At 37.3% G+C, this 18,654-nt stretch overlaps 1 protein-coding gene across 4 annotated transcripts in view; it reads left to right on the top strand.

Annotated features, from left to right (window-relative positions):
- The window catches only part of SLIT2 (slit guidance ligand 2), a 360,466-nt gene that overhangs the window by 282,379 nt on the left and 59,433 nt on the right, over positions 1 to 18,654 (top strand). For all 4 annotated transcript variants that reach the window (XM_044225917.1, XM_044225915.1, XM_044225916.1 and 1 more), the window contains 9 exons: positions 1,058 to 1,132; positions 2,916 to 3,059; positions 6,554 to 6,697; positions 8,273 to 8,439; positions 9,324 to 9,456; positions 12,597 to 12,665; positions 15,289 to 15,360; positions 15,855 to 15,926; positions 18,018 to 18,089. In XM_044225917.1, the coding sequence (XP_044081852.1) occupies positions 1,058 to 1,132; positions 2,916 to 3,059; positions 6,554 to 6,697; positions 8,273 to 8,439; positions 9,324 to 9,456; positions 12,597 to 12,665; positions 15,289 to 15,360; positions 15,855 to 15,926; positions 18,018 to 18,089 (948 nt within the window). The remainder of the gene's footprint in view (positions 1 to 1,057; positions 1,133 to 2,915; positions 3,060 to 6,553; positions 6,698 to 8,272; positions 8,440 to 9,323; positions 9,457 to 12,596; positions 12,666 to 15,288; positions 15,361 to 15,854; positions 15,927 to 18,017; positions 18,090 to 18,654) is intronic.

Raw genomic sequence — 18,654 nt, 5'->3', positions numbered from 1 at the left:
ATCCACACAAAAACTTGCATGTAGTGTTGGCAGCAGCACTGTTCGTGATAATCAAACTCAAATACCTATCCCCTGATAGATAAATGAACCAAATTGTTATATCCATACTATGGAATATTCCTTGGCCATAAAAAGGAATGAGGTACTGATGTATGCTAAACATGGATAGGTCCTGTAAACATTAAGTAAAGTGAAAAAAATCTAGGCTCACAAAGACACATTTTTTATCATTTCACTTATATGAAATGTCCAGAACAGAAAAATCCATAGAGACAGAAAGTAAATTAGTGGTTGCCAAGGACTGAAGCAGGGAGGGAAACAAATTGACAATGATTTCTGATGGATATGAGATTGTTCTTTTGGGTGATGAATATGTCCTAAAATGGGGTAGCAAAGATAGTGGCACAATTTTGTGAATACGCTAAAACCACTAGATTGCACTCTGTAAAAGGGTGAATTTTATGGCATATAAATTGCATATCATAAAAGCTGTAAGTAAAAAATGTATGGAGCAAGTGATTAGGAAAAAATGGTCCAAAATGCTTTCTGGGGTAAAAATAGTTGGGGGCAATGTTTGAGAAACTTTGTTCTACAGATTTCTGAATGAGAGAGCTGGTTTTGAATTTTGGTTGCTGGTTTTCTTTACTCTGTGCTTCTTAATATTTTGCTCATTAAAATTTGAGTGAAATGGGGTGCCTGGGTGGCTCAGTGGGTTAAAGCCTCTGCCTTCGGCTCAGGTCATGATCCCAGGGTCCTCGGATCGAGCCTCATATCCAGCTCTCTGCTTAGCAGGGGGCCTGCTTCCTCCTCTTTCTCTCTGCCTGCCTCTCTGCCTACTTGTGATCTCTCTCTGTCAAATAAAATAAATAATATCTTAAAAAAATTTTTTTTGAGTGATATGGGGAAAAATCAGTACTTCCACGGACTTTCTGTGACATGTATTCTTTGTTTCACTTTAGAATAATCATGAAATGACCTTATATTTCTGTAAAAGAAATTAAACTTTATCCCTTCCTGGCTGTTAGTGATTGAAACTTTTGTTTCTTTTTTTTCTGAGGCGTCTCAATAATAATGAATTCACGGTGTTGGAAGCTACAGGAATCTTCAAGAAACTTCCACAGTTACGTAAAATGTAAGCCGTGCATTAGCCACCTTTTAAAATCTTTTTGGTGTATTTTGCTGTATTTTTCAAAGCCCTGTGCAGTCTTATTCAGATTTCTTTGGAAATTAGAAACTATAAAAGATCTGGAGAAATTTCCCTATAGTGAATACCTGTGACATGAATCTAGGGTAATTTCTGAGAGGAGCTGAGTAACCCCCTCTTTTCTATGTATTCAAGGATGCCAACCACATTTTTTTTGTAGCAGAGCCCTGGTGTCTTACTTTAATTCAGACAGCTGGTTGGTTATGTGGCCACAGCAGGGATTCGGCAATCTAAGCTCATTAGAAATGGGTTCAGTAGTGTTTTGTAACTTCCTTTACTGTTCCCTAAACCACACTGTTATATCTCTTTCAGCACATTCATGTCAACTATTTGACTTTTTGCTTCATTAAACTTTCATTAGAAGATAGTCAAAATTAATGATTGGTAAACTGACTTGATAGCTCATCTGTATTACTACATATCCACAACTCATATTTTAAAATAAGTTTATAAACTCAGCAGTTCCAACAGCAGTCACGCAGTATTCCTGTTCCTTGAGGAGGAGGGAGGGACAGAACAGAGGTCAGGAATATCAGGCCAACGGAACAACCTTCATACAAGAGGAAATATCAAAAGGAGAAAAGGAGGGTTGCTCTGTAATATCTGTTCTTGTCTATGTGTAAATGATCCTCGGTCACATTGATTGCACACAGCAGAGCAAACTACATCCTGTGCACTTGACCCCCATATCATACCGCCTCCCAAAGAGTTTCTTGCTGTTTGATTGTTCTCTTTTTCACTGACATTGATTGCTCTTTCATTTTATTCATACCTTTCAATTCAGCACATATTTATGGAGGAACTACTCCGAGCACATGTTTATGGAGGAATAAAAGGATAAATAAAAATGACCCTGGTTCTGGGGTCATTCCTTATCTTGGAGTGAACAGTGAGAAAGAGAAAGATAGAACCTATAGGAAGGTGTTACTGCACCTGGATATTTTTGCCCTCTGGGCAAGCAATGTTGTGTTTTGTATCATCCAAAATACGGGTTGTTTTGACACAGTGAGAGGTTTGACTGGGAACAAACCTATATTCAGATACATTTCTGATGCGAGCTAAATCTTCACACATTTAACCCATCCATCTTCTTTCTACACAACAGCCTTATTTTAGTCATTAATTAATTTAATAGTTTTTTATCAGGGACACTTACTTTAAAAGTTCCTTATTAAGCTTCATGTTGAACATGAAAGTTTAAACAACTCAATACCTGACCTCAAGAATTTTATACTCCTGGGGACCCTTGCAGACAATCTGACATTGACTGGTATTTTTCACCGCTGACATTGTCCCTCAGAACTATCATTAGTTTGACTTGATGGAATAGGAAGGGGTGTCTTTTCAGAGCCGTGGGTGTGGTGAGCAGCCAACAGCTTGAAATCATGAAAAACCTTGTTCACTAGAAGAAAATAATCAAGCATGTTGCCTCAGTGCCCTCTTTGCTAGAAAGAAATAGCTTTGGGGCTCCTGGGTGGCTCAGTGTGTTAAAGCCTCTGCCTTCAGCTCAGGTCATGACCCCAGGGTCCTGGGATCGAGCCCCACATCGGGCTCTCTGCTCAGCGGGGAGCCTGCTTCCCTTCCTCTCTCTCTGCCTGCCTCTCTGCCTACTTGTGATCTCTGTCTGTCAAATAAATAAATAAAATCTTAAAAAAATAAAAAAGAAAGAAAGAGCTTAAAGTCTTGTTTCAACAATTTTTTTCTTATTTAGAAACTTTAGCAACAATAAGATTACAGACATTGAAGAAGGAGCATTTGAAGGAGCATCTGGTGTCAATGAAATACTCCTCACAAGTAATCGTTTGGAAAATGTTCAGCATAAGATGTTCAAGGGATTAGAAAGCCTGAAAACTTTGTAAGTATTCTTATCTGCATAGTGACTCTTTTACCATAGCATTGTAGTTCACTGGTCGTTATCATTCCAGGCTGGGGAATTGTGCAGACTTCCTCTGACTCTCCCATCTCTTTCTCTGTCTCTCACAAACACGCAAGCACAAAACACATGCACACACACACACACATTTTGTGCATCCAAACAGTGCCTTACTCAAACTCCCTTGACTTCAGTATGTTGCTTGCCAAAGATCAAGAATGTCTCCTGGCTGCTGATTCCTCAACAAACAGATCCCTTGTTCCAATGTTTGTAGGGATATGTCCCCTGTCCCCATTCTGCTTCAAAATGTTCATCCTCTTGCCCTTTCCTCAACCTCCATCTAATGTTTGCTTTTGGCCCCCGGGCTCAAACTTCAGAATCCAATCCAAACCCTGTGGCAGAATAACCAAGTTTTTCTGGAAACCACTTTCTTTCGCTCCCATAAGGTCTTAGTGAAAAAGAAAAGTGAAAAAGAGAGACTGATTCATGATAGATCTTGTACTATCTATTTCAAAGAAGCATGCTAAGAGATATGTCTACTTGCTCAGGAGTAGGGAGGTTAGGAAAAATAAATTCTATATGTTTCTTTAAAAACTTCTTAACCAAAGAGGACAGGGATTGCATTGAATAACAAAAACAACACTTTATGTTACTTGAATTTTCTACAATACATATGTTTAGTTTTTTTGATCTCTAAGGTATGCATTATGTTTGACAAAAGTGGCAACCCGAAAATTGGAAGAGACACAACCCAAAACTTGGAAGCCTTTGGAAGACGTGAAGGAAACTACTTGTAACCAAGAAGCCACTGATAATGATTGCAATGGAGAGAGGTTTAAGCTCCGTCGTGTCTCCTAACCATCGGAGCCACAACCAAGGGAACTGATAGCTTAGAAGTCCCCTGCCTGTGCTCTATCAGATGCAGAAGGAGAAGACCATTTCCCTTGCCCATGTGGATGCCTTCATAGCATCCTAAATTCAAATCATACTGAAAAATCTCTGCTCGTGAACGTAGATGTGTGCTCCTTGAGCTTCACGGGGAGAATATGGCACTTCACTTCCTGTAGAACCAGTCTGCAGCCCTCCCACAGACTAACTTGAGTGCCTTCAAAATGTTGTGCAAATATTCCTTTAGCCTTTTTAATGGAGGAGATATTGAGGAAAGGGGAGGGGAGAGCAGAGAAAATACACCCCAGGTGGCTCCATCTACTCCTGCCCCTAGTCCCCTCCCCAGGGTGCCTCAGGCAACAACAAAACATGAATCCTGCATGCAGAAGCCCCTTTGTTGCATACTAGTCGAAGGACTACTTGTTAGGGGAACCTTCTCTTTGGAAGGGGCAGCATGAGGGATGGGGAGTGGAGGGTAAGGAGGTGAGGAAGGAGTCCATATCCTACCTACATTAGTCTGCCTTGGGCTGCCATAACAAGATGCCACAGACTGATGACTTCAACAACAGAAATTTGTTTTCTCACAGCTCTTGAGGCTACCAGTCCAAGATCAAAGGGCTGAGAGGGTTGATTTCTGGCAAGATTTCTTCTTGGCTCGTAGATGGCAACTTCTCACTCTGTTTTTAATGGCCTTTCCTCTGTGTGCAGAGAGAGAGAGAGAGAGAGCTCTTGGTGTCCCTTCCTCTTCTTATAAAGACTGTCCTAACACATTAGGGTCCCACGTTTAACCTTAATCACCTCCCCAAGGTCCTCTCTCCAAATATAGTCACATTGTGCGTTGGGGTTTCAACATATGAATTTAAGGGCATACAGTCGAGTTCATAACACCAACTCAAGCAGCTTATTAAAGTGTTTTTTTGTTTTTTTTGTTTGTTTGTTTTTTGTTTTTGTTTTTGTTTTTTCCTGACTGGTTCCACTCACAGGACTCTCCCTGAGACAAGTCCTCTAAATTCATGTCCTCCTTCATTACAGTTTTAGCGATGTTTTTGTGCCTCTTATATTTGGCACCTAAGACAGATGCCACTGGCTGTCTCCTTCAGCCACTCTGCTACACAAGAATAATAGAGCATTTTAGAGCAAGCTCAGAGTTTTCAGAGGATGAAGGTAGGTTTATCTGGACATATGTATTTCTCCAAGTGGTATCTTTCGGTTTGGAACTGTGAAGATTTTGACACAGCACCCCACTATCCCTAGACTTCTTAACTCCGTAGGACTAGTAATGCTCTTAGTATTATGTGCACAGATTTAAGTGAGTCTGAATATTTGAGACTGCAGGCAAAATGTCATACCTATGTGTGCTTATGGATTTTTCTAGCAACAGAAAGTAAAGCTTTTTTCAGCTTCTCCCAGGTGTCCATGACTTCACCAAGATTAAAACCAAGTGTTCTTTGTTACTTACAGCAAATGATAGTGCTGATAGAAATGACCTTCTGTTGTGTATTTCCCTCTGAACATAAAGTGATGCCTTGATAGGGACAGCATCATTTTTTCTCCCTATCTGTGACATAGCAGAATGAAAAAATTGATATTTCTATTTATTTCTGTAGAGCCATCTAGAATTTTAAAGGAACACTCTGCTGTTAATTTATTTTTGCCTCTCTATTTTATATACTGCAATCTTCTAGTAGGGTAGGGTGGTCCACACATGTCTAGAAAAATTCAGGGAAATAACTTTTCAGCCTTATTTCTGGATAAGACTCATGGCAACTCTTCATTTTTACATGGGGTTTTTAACCCACTGAGCCCATTGCATGGGGGTTTTAAGGAATTTTTCTAAGCCCCACAAATAAACAGTTCAACGAAGAATTACAAAGGGACCCAAAACTTTAGCAGTGATGAGGAAATGACAACTATGTTAATCCTATTAATGGCAATGACTTAAAAAAAAAAATCAGAATTCTTTCAAGAGTAGCCTACATAAACTTCATCGTGAACAACTGGAATCTGTTAACGATTACTTCTTTTTAAGTTACAAACTTTAAAATAATAAAATAATTTTCATAAGTACAATAATTTGTGCAAGATTTCTGGGTGCTCTGTCTAGTTTGGGCTCCCCAGCCCATGCTGACAATAACTTGGCATGGATATCCTTGAGGTGCCCTCAGTTCTCCATCTGCCGTGACTATTCATTCTTGTCTGCTCCCGATGTAATGCCACAGTGAACACACAAATCACGGGGCTTCAAGGGCTCAGAGAGCTGTAGGTGAATTGGGACATTATGTAATCAGGCAAACATAATTAGCATCAGAGGAAAAAACATTCTACCCTCCTCAGATGGGGCTGGGAGTCCAGGCGAGGCTCCCCGGGCTTTTCTGTAGCTGAGTGTGGTCATCCTAAGCTAAGCGTTTATTTTATTCTCACACAGCTGTTGGTGTATACGGGCAGCTAGCTATTCCTAAGGACAAGAGATCATTCAGAAAACAGTAAATGAATGTTGCACATTTGCAAAGAGGGGTTATTTGGGTCCTCAGATAGGCAAAACTGATTGTTTGGTGCTTTCTCTCCAACCGTGGTCTCTTTTCCCTCAGGATGTTGAGAAGTAATCGCATAAGCTGTGTTGGCAATGACAGTTTCATAGGACTGAGTTCTGTGCGTTTGCTTTCTTTGTATGATAATCAAATTACTACCATCGCGCCAGGGGCGTTTGACACTCTCCATTCTTTATCTACTCTGTAAGTATGAAGACTGATGTTCATTTATGTACGACTGACCCCGTGTATTTATATTTCTTACTTTTATTAATAGCATTTTAATGCATGATTAGGCATTTCACAAAAATGTGATCAAGTGTTTACAGATCAACCAAATGTGTTCATGTTAAACTTACTTTAATTCTTTCTAAAAATGCTACCTATACTCTTATATTAAAATATAACAAAAATTTAACTATTTTTTCCATTGATTCTTTTTTTGGAATAAGGTGATATGACTTTATTTATAAATTTTCACTTTATTATAACTTGACTGCACTGTACATCACAGAAATGTTGTAGATTTTCCCCAGTGTTCTCACATTGGAGTATTTCAGCATAAGTATCATAAAAACAGAGCTGATAGGGTTATGGCCAACAAACTGTGCTCAAAAGGCTCATTCACAGTGACAGGACCTACATTAGGATGACCAGACCCACAACAAAAACTGTGCACTAGAGAGCATTTACTATGCTATTAGGAAAATATTGAAGAAATAGGTTGAGCCTGTCCCAGAGGACATTTTATGTAGAAAGTTAGAAAATAAAGAATATTTGTAGGTCTGTAGACACTCAGAAGGTGTTGTGGGTTTTTTTTTAACCCCCCTGAACAATGTGTTTCAGTTCTTTTATCTGTCAGTATCTAAAAAAGCAAGGTTTGAAATGATTAATCTTACAATGTATTTGATTTCCTAGTAACAATGGAATCTAAATATACTAATCTAAATCAGAAGGTAGTTAGAAAGAAAAAAAAATGTCCAATGTAGCTCAAGTCACTGCAGAAATAATTTGAGGGAAGCATGCATCCATCATTAAAGTACTTAATCCTCTTTCTACATAAAGTGTGACACTTTACATCGAGTGACTAATTTGTGCATATTAAAGATGGCATGTTTATAAATAATAAGGTTGTCAATAGGTTTGTGCTGAAGTGGTGAGATGCCAAAAATATTGAGATTTGTAGAAGTAAATTCATTTTTATAACTGGCATTTAATCAGCTCAGCTGTCAGTTTAGATGGGAAGCCTATTCTCTGGAGCAAATAAGAGATGGAAATCCTGAAATGACAAATTAATGAAATATCTGTTGTCAGGTTAAATTCAATAATATAAGGTAATCAGCCTTCATCTTTATATTAAATTACTGCATTATCAGTGGAGGGAAGTTTGACAACAAGTCAGATCGCTGACGAGTTTAAATTATTTCCAAATGAGATCTCTATCAGGATCCACTGCATAAACCCCCAAACTGCTGCCTTTGCTTTCTTTTCCTCATGAATTTTTTTGACGAATTCTCATGTAAAAGTATTGTTATTTTTTTAAGTTCCAAACATACATAGTTGAGCACCGCCCCCCCCAAAAAGTATCCCATGGGTTGGGTGTGAGTGAGTATGAATGGGGGAAAGGCATGGAGGTGGCAGGGAATACAAAGATTAAGAAGAAATCATTCCAGCAGTAATAGTGTTGGGGTTTGGGGGGGGAAAGGTAGCATAGGGTTTTGAGAGGTAAGAAAGTAAAACTCCAAACTCAACCCTGTCTTGCTTGCGTGGGACTCTTAGAAACCTGTTGGCCAATCCTTTTAACTGCAACTGCTACCTGGCTTGGCTGGGTGAATGGCTCAGGAAGAAAAGAATTGTAACCGGAAATCCTCGCTGTCAGAAGCCGTACTTCCTCAAAGAGATCCCCATCCAGGATGTCGCCATCCAAGACTTCACGTGTGACGATGGTAAGAAAGTCTTGCTAAATCTTCGGGCACCAGGGGTTCACGTGACCAGTCCCCTGCTGTGGGGCCCAGCTAGAACAGTGTGTCCTGCTTCAGGCGACAGATAGTTTCGTGTATTTTTTTGCCTTTGTTTTGTTTTGTTTTAGAAACAGGGCACATACTTCCTCAGTTTTGCTTTCCCATCCGCATCCGCTTGATTTGTGTTTCTGAATGTTTTATTTAAATTTTCCAGTTTCCAGATTGTGGTGGCTGCTGTTTATATGGCTTCATTTTAACTTTATTATTCTAAGCATCTCTTTCAGGAACTGCCATTTTCAAAGGAGAAAAGCAATTGACCTAAAAATATAGGAATTCTAGGAAACCTAACAAAAATAACAGTTTTCGCTTTTTAATGCTCTGCATAGATCACCATATTTGATTTCTCGTAATAGCCTCGTAAGGTAGCTGCCAGGGAATGGAGACCCCCTTTAAGCCTTATGTTTTAAAATGAGTGGAATGAACATTTTCTGCTAAACATTTTAAATTAATCTACCCCTTTAGGCCTCTACATGTCTGTGTCCTTATAATTTCTCCATAATTCAGTGTAGATTTACATATTCTCACTACAATTGTAATTTGTATAAATAACTGAACAAAGAAAATTACTGTTATGATTGGAGGGATGATATAAATTGTGAGTTATTTTCTGGAATTCAGCCCTAGGCAATCTGAAATTGGTGCTCTATCAGATGGATAGCATCCATTTATAAACACCCCATGTACTGTATGTACCAAAGTGATCTCGTGGCTCAAGACTCTTGTGTTGGTTAAGCTAAAAGCATAACCTCCCTCCTTGCATTCTCAAAGTCACGCCTCTGGGTTTTCCTCTATTTCTTTTGGCAAATTAGGCAATGATGACAGCAGCTGTTCCCCACTCTCCCGCTGCCCCACGGAATGCTCGTGCTTGGATACAGTCGTCCGATGTAGTAACAAGGCCTTAAAGGTCTTGCCCAAAGGAATTCCCAGAGACGTCACTGAACTGTAAGTAGAGCTTGCCTTTCTGTTTCCTTAACAATTAATATTTAATTAATTAATATTAAATATAATTTAACAATTAATATTAATAGTGGAAACCCAATAAAAATCTCCAGAGTCCCATTTCCAAATTCTATAAGCCATTAAATAGCATCATGTAAAACCCTAAATAGATCATATAAAAGCCTTTAGATACACCTGGGAAATGCTGGTCGTGTCTGTTTCTCTCTTATTCACTGTAGGATTTCTCAGCATCTGTATTATGCTAAGATACACTCTGAAACTCCAAGAGAGGGTAGTAAAATATAAGATAGCTCCCATACTTGCTTGTCCTTATAGCCCTTTTCTCATGGACCATCTTGCAAGACTCATGTTCCATCAGATACACCTTGGAAAAAGATGCATATTTAGTCCATCCACAGTATCTAGGATATTCCATATGGTTAATTATTCTTTACCGCTGTGTCCTCTGGGAGAATAACTTCCCACATGGGATACATAAATATCTAGGATGTAGAAGAAACTGGCCTGATCTTTATCCTTAAAAAAGAGGCAATGCACTTTGGACTTGAATTAGAATCCTTCCGACCATGAAGGGTGTGGAGCCAATTGTCCCTAGTATGTTCGTATCTGATATATGACCACAGATTACATGGTCAGTGTGTACTCCTCTAGATACCAAGCACCATGCACACTTTCTTAGCTGCCTCATGTTATATATGTGGACTGGAATAAATCCAAGAACAAGCTGCTTGCATAATATGATACATGCATGCTCCCTTCCATTACATAATCTGCATACTAATGTACCAAGAACAAATGCTTGGTATGAGTGCAGTTGAGTCATTTTGCCTCTGTTTATTTTTTTCTGTGTGGAACTATGTATCAGAAATGATTTAAGTTCCAATGTAATTTGTGCAGATGTGTCCCTATAATTCATGCCCATGTGTGCAAGCATTCTAAATGAGCAGCTCTGATAAACTTTTGGCAACATGGAACGTAGGTAATGAGTTGCAAGACGTCACTTCCGTTGTCAGAGAACTTATATGCATATCATATGCTGTTCTGGGAATCCTAATTTGGTCCTGCATTGAACACTGAGGGGAAAAGAAGGTGTGATCGTGTGATCTTAGCACTTGTACACAGAAGGTCCCTCTTGGATTGGACTGCTCTGAAGTGTTCAGCTTCTGCTGCCAGTCACAGCTGTTAATTGACTAAGCACTGCTTTGTGTGTGTGCAATTAAATACTTAATTCTTATTTTAATAAGTATTTATTTTGAAAGATTACTCTCCACCCTGCTAGATGCCTTCAGAGTATTCCATAGGCAAAGCATTGATTCTGGGAACACCCCAGCCAAGAACACAGCACTCAGCGTAACCAGATCATGTTTCATGGCCCATACCTTAGTGCTTCTCCCCGATGCCTATCCAATAATTTTAAACCTTCTTTAATTTCCTTATTAAACTATATCTGAGAACCTGCTTGATTCATATCCTGTTTATGCCATTCATATGTCTCTTCTGTCAGACAGTTGAATCTTCAATCTATTTCTTTACAAAGTACTTACAAAGTAATACTTTTCTAAAGAAATATGTTACAGAGATGAGGAAAAGATTAACTCATCTCTTGTGAATTCTAGTTTTACCTCCCCCAGAGCTTATTCTTAGAATCATACCAAGTCAGCAAGATCCTTCTCTACAATCACGTATATGTGTGTACTAGAAAAATTTCGTTGCATATTATATTAAATTATTAAAGAATTTGGCAAAAATGAGGACATATTAGTGGACAATTTTGAACAAGTGGTATCTATTATTTTTAATCAGTTCCATATAATTTCCCTCTTAGATTGTTTTACGTGTAAACATCCATAGTGCACATTCTGAATCCTTTTAGCTTTCTGTTATGACATTTTCCAGAATAAAGGGAGAATACTGAAGTGTATGGGATTATGCTTCCCTCTAGTGGTACCAAGAAATACTTAGGGGCAGGTAAGAAAGGAGTCAAAGAAGAAATACAAAGGCAGAAAATCTGAGCAGGCATAAATTAGAAGTCATAACATATGCCCGCTTCTTAGTCCCATATTTACTACATATTTTGATGAGTTGTACCTTTTATATAACCTTTTTATTTTGAACTATTTGAGATAGATTTTACCTGAGGCAATTTCTCAGCTACTTCTATATCCAGCAAAAATACTAATCACCTCAACCTTAGATCTCAAGATGGGCCATGACACTGGGGAGCAGGTGCCCTCTGCCCACTGGACCAGAATCATTTGTGGGCACATCTGTAGCCAGATAGCCCACATTGCTGAAAGATATCTTACCCTTCATTATCTATATTCTGGGAAAATACAGCCTTGTTTGAGATGGAGTTTATTTTTCTTTTTGTGACATTATGGACAGAAACTAAACCATTTATTTTTATGTCTTGCCAATTAGCCCAGTGGGGTTATGTGATTAGTGGTTATGTGGTTATGTGATTAGTACTTTTACATGTATATGTCGTATTTGTGCCCTTGATAAAGGTTGTGATTTTCTATAAAATCATGTAAAATTATTATCACAAACCAGAAACACAATGGTTAAGAACTATGTTTAGGTCATTTTTAACTGAAATCTAATTCTCATTCCTAAACATCTCTTTTAAGGCATCGATTGGTACTTACTAAGTGTATGAATACACATTAAGGCGGCAAAGAGTGGTCTTGCCCTCAGTAGTAAGGTTCTGTCAATAGTAAATGCATTTCATGGTATTGTCCCCCCGTAAATTCAAGCAGACTGAAGGCTGACTGAAAATATGGTCGGTTGAATGAAACTTCTTCTTGACTCACAACTGGTTGGATACATGACTCACCTCATTACATAAACCACAAAGAACTGGACTCACCAGTCTCTCCTTGGTTTTATAATTTACACTAAGAGATTCCACTCTCAGATAATTCTACTGGATTGGACCACTGTGCTTTTTCTCCTTTACTTCTTTTAAATACCAATCCCGGGTAGAGAAAGCGTGATGATGTCTTAGAGCCAGATTTCAGAGTGCTTCCCTTGCCTCAGTTAAGGGTGAAATTGTGTCAACTCTTTTGTGCCACACCATTGTTCCTTTTAAAAAAGAGAATATTTTTTTTCCTCGTTTTTAGGTATCTGGATGGGAACCAATTTACATTAGTGCCTAAGGAGCTCTATAACTACAAACATTTAACACTTATGTAAGTAACGTATTGCATTTATTTCATCTTTGACTTACTCTGGTTCACCAAAGTCGGGGTAGCAAGGGGCAGAAGATTGAATGCACCTTTCAGATAATATAAATCATTTACAGTTAGATGCTTCCCTCCTTCCTTATTGTGGTTCTGGATCACTAGCTTCACCTTCAGTGAATATCAGTCAGGCAGTGGCACATCTTAGAGAAAGGACCTCCTCAATTCAATGTACAAATATGGTAAAGTCTAAGTATCAGAGAACTACAGAAACGCGGTGAATCCGGATACTTCTACTTATAATGAACATGGGCTATTTGATGACAAGCCAGGAAAAGAAAGACAGAAAATAATACCTTTATTTTTCTTGACTTTAAGAAAAAGGTTGTGGATGGTAAGAAATTTACTGAAAATGTACTTTATTAGGTCTGATTTTCCTATATGATATGCTCTAAGATATGGACTTCCAGTATTCAAATTTAATTTTATAAAATACATTTTTAGTTACACAGTATTAAAGTAAACTTGACAAAGAGGCTGACATTCTGAGCATAAATTTCAGACATTGACTTTTTTTTGCTTTGCTTTGATGCCCTTGTAAAATAACACCTCTCTTTTTCATCTTTGTAAATGATTTTTTACGTGGTAATACAAGATTATCTTTAAATATGCCAACATTTTGATCTAGTTATATACACAATATTTATACAGAGATACAATCTTACTGTATATAATGTCACACTTAGAGTAGCCTTGCTAAATTGGTAAAGCTTCTCAAAAGCCACACAAACAAAAATAAGCAACAGGAGTAAATGTAAAGGGAAATACTTTATTTTTAGTTTAAGTCCTATCTGATTTTAGAGTAAATATGGCTGACTGAGGAGACCAATTTCTAGAGTTCATAGAATAAGGAGGCTGGTCTCTAATTAGTGAGTTCTAGAAATGTAAGTCACAGAAAATGTTACATTTCTCAATGTAAACTTGGCCCTAGGAAGGTTGTGGTTAGTTAAAACACTGTTAATCATTTTCAGTTTCTCTTAAACATATACGAAAATCACTTTGTAGAAAGTATGTAGGACTGTTTAAATGACAAATGATTAAATTAAGAAAGAATATCCCCTAAGATGTCTTGTTCTGCCTCTCATTACGTACTTACTAGCAGCAGGAACTGATTACATACATTTTGTTCTGTTAAATAAACCATTAAATTGCTGCAATTTCCAGAGGGTCACTTCAGCAGAATTGGGTCATTTGTGGGACAGTATGCGATTATTTAAGACCAGTTTGGAAATGAAAAATGAGCATTTGTAGATCCAGAAATGGCTTTACCAATTACTTTTTATGCTACTCTAGGCAAGTAACTGCTGCTAATATAGATACACTTATTTATTTTCTAAATCCAGAGATAGTACTTCAGCAGCTGAGAAGATGGATCATGAAGCTCCTATGTTGTATAGGTTCATTTTACTGATATTTTGGTCATTTTCATAAAGGAATATATAATCTTTGGCTTTTCTGCATCTTACGTTTATTTATTTATTTATGTATTTATACATTTTGCTTTAGAAAAAAAGTAGTGAATATACATATATACAATGATCATCAACTATGACCTATAATTTTTCATTTATTCATAAATCTTCCTTTTATTTGTGTATTTAGCATTTAGCAGCAGAGAAAAATCAGTGACTACATACATATCACTCTATGACTGTGTATTTATATACTCACTTATTTTTGAGTTGTTGACAGATAAATATATATCATATATCATATATACTAATAGCATATATATTAGTATATATTACAATATTCCATTTTATTACAGTATAATTACAGTTACATTATGTATTATGTATTACATTATATATAGTTACAGGTATATTATATATAATAAAAAGAAGATCAAGTTCACTGAATATAAATTACAGCTAATAGTACCAGTTACATTTAGCTATAAACAGCCATATAGCATTGGTTAAAAAACCCACATCTCTCTTATTTATTTATTAATTAAACAGATATTTATTGAGGACCCGCCTACTGTGTGTCAGTGACTTTGCCAAGGGCAACATTTTTCATTATGTCTTTGCAAATGTAATCAAATGGATGCCCTTAGTTAGCAAGTTTGGCTGTGTGTACCAGGGAGCATGTATATCTGGGAAGCTAAAGGATATGCAACCAACAGAAGGTTCGAGAACAAAGGTTCATTTCTCACATATAAAACGTGTCCGTTGTGCCTGCCTCCCATGTCTTTGTCCTGGGACCAGGACACCGACGCTGACTGTGGACCGTCACAAGTGCTGCAGAGGAGCGAGCAGAGGGAGATGAAGGAAGAGGGAGCTCACTCTAACCTTCTGTTAAGTGAAGCCTGCAGTGGTGCCCACACTTCCTTCACTGGCCAGAGCAAAACACCATCACTAATAAGTTCAACAAGCAGGGGCATGAATAATGACGACTGCTCTAATCTATCTTAGGGCATCATCCAGGGTTTGGTTATTCTCAAGTAAAAGCTGTGTGCTATATAACAGTGCCACTATGACTGAGTGAGAAGAGCCTTCTCTAAGAATTGCTAATATTTCACTTTCTCTGGTAACAGAACACTCCATTTGTTTCTTTTTTTCTCTCCTAGTGACTTAAGTAACAACCGAATAAGCACCCTTTCTAATCAGAGCTTCAGCAACATGACCCAGCTCCTTACCTTGTGAGTATGAAAATGTGGTCCTGAGTATTTATTAATTCACTGGACAACATGCATTTTCTAGGCACTTGGACTTTCTCTGTTAACAAGGCAAATAGAACCTGCCCTCAAAAAATATAAATACTATTGGGAGATATGGACAAAAAAAAAAAACAAACCAGAAACAAACCTTAAACAAACAACTATAGGTTCCAGAAAAGAAACAAAGAATAATTTATGTTTGTGGTGGGCTTGGGAGAGATCTTTAAGAAGTCCATCAGCTGAGGGAGGGAATAGCTGAGGCATTGGCATCCGCAGGGCAGGAAGCATTCTAGACTACATTTAGAAAGAAATATGTTGTATTACTGAAAACACAAACAGTAACAAAATACTGTACATCAATATTCCCAGTTTATAAAATGCTAAAGCAACCGTTTTCTTAACTGCTTTATTTTTAAAATGACATTTGGCCATTTGGGGACATCTGAGTAAAACAAATCTGCTGTGTATGCTTTCAGAATTCTCAGTTACAACCGTTTGAGGTGTATTCCTCCTCGAACCTTCGATGGATTGAAGTCTCTCCGATTACTGTAAGCATCTTATGGTCAACAAAGTATCTCTTATCTCAGGCATCTGAGTTTTGGGTTGGCTTTTTTACTGATTTAAATAATTTCAGACATTTTATGATTTACTACAAATTTGTAGTAAATTTGTACAAATTGCATCTTTTCCTGTATCACTGCTCAACAGCCTTTATCTGGGCAACACCAGGTTGTTGTAGTGGTTATTTATTTGGTAATAGATAATAATAAGATATATGGCTTATGGAGATTCAGTTAATTTTGAACAAAATACAGGAAATTTAATTTCCTTAAAAGTTACGTAATCAATGAATATGCTTTTACTGTTAAAATGTATTTTAAATATATGCAATGAAACATGATCCCCAATCACAGTCCCCTACCCCAGAATTAATAAACAGTTTTATGTTGTCTTCTGGTCTTTTTTTATATGCATTTGTTTTTAGATGCTGATATAGGTATGCCCACAGCTATATACCTTCTAATAAGCATAAATAGGATTTGTGCTTGTTCTCTCATCAGCTAATTTTTATTTAACAATATGCTTTACAGTATTTCCATTCCATCATATAAGAATAGTCCTTAGCTGTTCAACTTGTACTAGACTATTCCATAGGGTGAAGGAACCATAGCTTATATAATCATCCCCACCTTTAACTATCATGTGATGGGTTTTGTTTTTTGGTATTTGGGTGTTTTTTTTTTTTTTTTTTAGTTGTTTGGTTTTGTTGTTGTGTTTTTTAGAGAGGGGGAAAGGCAGAGGCAGAGATTGACTCTTAAGCAGGTTCTGCACCCATCACAGAGCCTGAACAGGCTGGCTCTCACAATTCTAAGATCACCACCTGAGCTGAAATCAAGAGTGAGACACTTAACCTACTGAGCCACCCATGCATCCCAACGGTCATGTGGTTTGAGTCCACAGATTTTCCCTATTCCATATAGTGCTGGAATGAACATCCTACACATTCTTCTTACTGTCCAGTGTGTTGTGAGGATACCAAAAGTAACTGTCAAGTTGTCCCCTGAAAACAAGAATTTGTCAGTTTACAAACTTATTTTCCATGAACTCTGTTTTAATAGAGCATGATTACAAATCACTCTGGCAAATGTTGAATGGTATTAATTCTTTCATTTTTGTTGTATGACAGAGTACCTATTTTAATGGAGTACCTGTTTCAAACCACTTGGCAAATATGGAATAATATTAATAGTTCTGTGACAGATTGAACATTATTTTCCATTCCTGTTTTAGTTTGAAATTCTAATAACTGGAGCATTTGTGTTTATTTTATTTTTTTATTGATCACTTGTGTTTTTTATTCCATGGCCTCATCATATCATTTCCAATTTTCTAATGAGTATCTTGTCTTTTCCTTATACATATCTTTATGCATCTACAACTTGACTCTTTCAGGTCTTTTTACAAAGGAGTTAATCCATGTATCTCATATGTCTTATAAATATTTTCCAATCTGTTCCTTATATGTTATCTTTCATTTTATGGATATATTTGGTGTTGTCAAAAATGTATCACTCTTTTCCTTTATGGGTTCTGAGTTTTATATGGTACTTTGAAAACCTTTCCCAGGGTGCCTGGGTGACTCAGTTTGTTAAGCATCTGCCTTCAGCTCAGGTCATGATCCCAAGGTCCTGGGATCAAGTTGCACATGGGGCGGGAGGGGGCTCTGCTCAGTGGGAAGTCTGCTTCTCCCTCTGCCCCTACCTTCTACTTCTGATCTCTCTCTCCCTCAAGCAAATAAAATCTTAAAAAAAAAAAAAGAAAAGAAAGCCTTTCCCATCCTATATTTACAAAATGGACCTCTTCTCTATTTTCTTTTCATATGTTTTTGTTTTGTTTTTACATTTAACTTTTCAATCTAGAATTGACTTTATGCTAATGATGTGAAGTAGGAACAAATCTTTGGTTTTCCCAAATAGTACCCAGTTACACCAAGACTTGTGTATTAAATAGATATTTTCTGTACTGATTTAAAATGCTTATTGTAAACTAAAGTCTTACACATGTGAGAATTTCCTGGACTCTCTAACATATAAGAAATTTAATACTGCCTTTTTTTTTTTTTTTTTTTTTGCTTTTAGTTCATTGCATGGAAATGACATTTCTGTTGTGCCTGAAGGTGCTTTCAGTGATCTTTCTGCATTATCACACCTGTGAGTACCTAGTTCATGAATATGGTTTAAGATCAAACTCACACACTCCTCTGCCACCTCTCCTATTGTCACAACATGAGATGTCGTTGACTCCATTTTGATAGAAAATGTGAAGATTTTCCATCCTGATACAGGACCTTCTGCAAGATAGCCTTCGTTTATCCTTTTGGCCCTTACTCTCCGTTAGCTATAATGGAGTTGAATTCTCTTTGCTTAGCTAAAAGTGACTTCTTACAAACACGGTTCTCCAACTTCCTAGCTATGCCTTTTCTCTTAATGTTCTCAGATTCTAGAATGCCAGCTCCCTTTCAATTCAGTCTGCCCAAACCTTATATTTTCCAGGTGACATTCTTATGCCCTTTTTGAAGCTTATCTTGAGTTTCTCAAACTGGATTTATTTATTTAGCAAATATTATTCATCACTGGCTATGGCACCATGGAAAAATAAATTAGAGATGGCTTAAGAACTTTATAGTATGATAGTGGGGAAACAGCCATATAGTCATACTGGGTGAAATATTTTTTTCTTTACTTTGTGCTCTGCGTTATAGTAGCCTGTTTATAT

The sequence above is a fragment of the Neovison vison genome, chromosome 11, assembly GCF_020171115.1.
Source record: "Neovison vison isolate M4711 chromosome 11, ASM_NN_V1, whole genome shotgun sequence".
NCBI classification, from domain to species: Eukaryota; Metazoa; Chordata; class Mammalia; order Carnivora; family Mustelidae; genus Neogale; species Neogale vison.
The sequence above is the reverse complement of the archived record's forward strand: the minus strand, read 5'-3'. Positions and strand labels throughout refer to the sequence as shown.